Source organism: Lipotes vexillifer, unplaced genomic scaffold (assembly GCF_000442215.2).
Source record: "Lipotes vexillifer unplaced genomic scaffold, Lipotes_vexillifer_v1.1 scaffold575, whole genome shotgun sequence".
NCBI lineage: Eukaryota > Metazoa > Chordata > Mammalia > Artiodactyla > Lipotidae > Lipotes > Lipotes vexillifer.
Window position 1 is genome coordinate 2,278,082 of NW_006780198.1, and position 683 is coordinate 2,278,764.

At 46.4% G+C, this 683-nt stretch overlaps 1 protein-coding gene across 1 annotated transcript in view; it reads left to right on the forward strand.

The window, feature by feature from the left end:
• PER3 (period circadian regulator 3) overlaps window positions 1–683 on the forward strand; it is a 60,610-nt gene that overhangs the window by 31,564 nt on the left and 28,363 nt on the right. The window contains exon 14 of the mRNA XM_007453306.1: window positions 547–671. Within this exon, the coding sequence (XP_007453368.1) occupies window positions 547–671 (125 nt within the window). The remainder of the gene's footprint in view (window positions 1–546; window positions 672–683) is intronic.

The following is a 683-nucleotide window of genomic DNA, read 5'->3' on the forward strand; positions in this document are numbered from 1 at the left end:
CCCGTGTCCCCTGCATCGGCAGGCAGACTCTCAACCACTGCGCCACCAGGGAAGCCCCTATATCATTTTTTTAACAGCTGTTTATTTTTCACTATAAATCCGTGGATATCTACTACTTACAACTCATAATAAATTGAACATTTTGGGGGATGCAAAAAATTAGAAGATGCATCCCTTCTTTGAATATAGTTGAGAAGACAAGACCTACACTCATAAAAATTAAGATTTGACGATCAGTTCAAGACCATAGTCAGGGAAATGTAACAACCCCGTGATGTAGGCCAGGATGGTCAGGGAAGCCTTCACCCAGGAAGAAAGTGAGGGACTTCCCTGGTGGTCCAGTGGTTAAGACTCTGCGCTCCCACTGCAGGGGCACAGGGTTTGATCCCTGTTCGGGAAACTAAGATCCCGCATGGCGCGCAGCGCGTCCAAAAAAAAAAAGAATGTGAAATACCCCCAACAGAGGTGGTGTGAGAAAAGCAGAAAGGTGGAAGATGGCAAAGTTGGGAGCAGGTAGGAATACGCAACCGAATTACCTTGTTGCAGGTACCTGAAGAGCTACAACATTCCAGCTTTGAAGAGAAAGTGTATCTCCTGTACAAATACGACTTCCTCATCCTCGGAAGAAGACGGACAAAGCCACAGAGCAGATGATGTCCAAGCACTGCAAGGTGACAGGAATG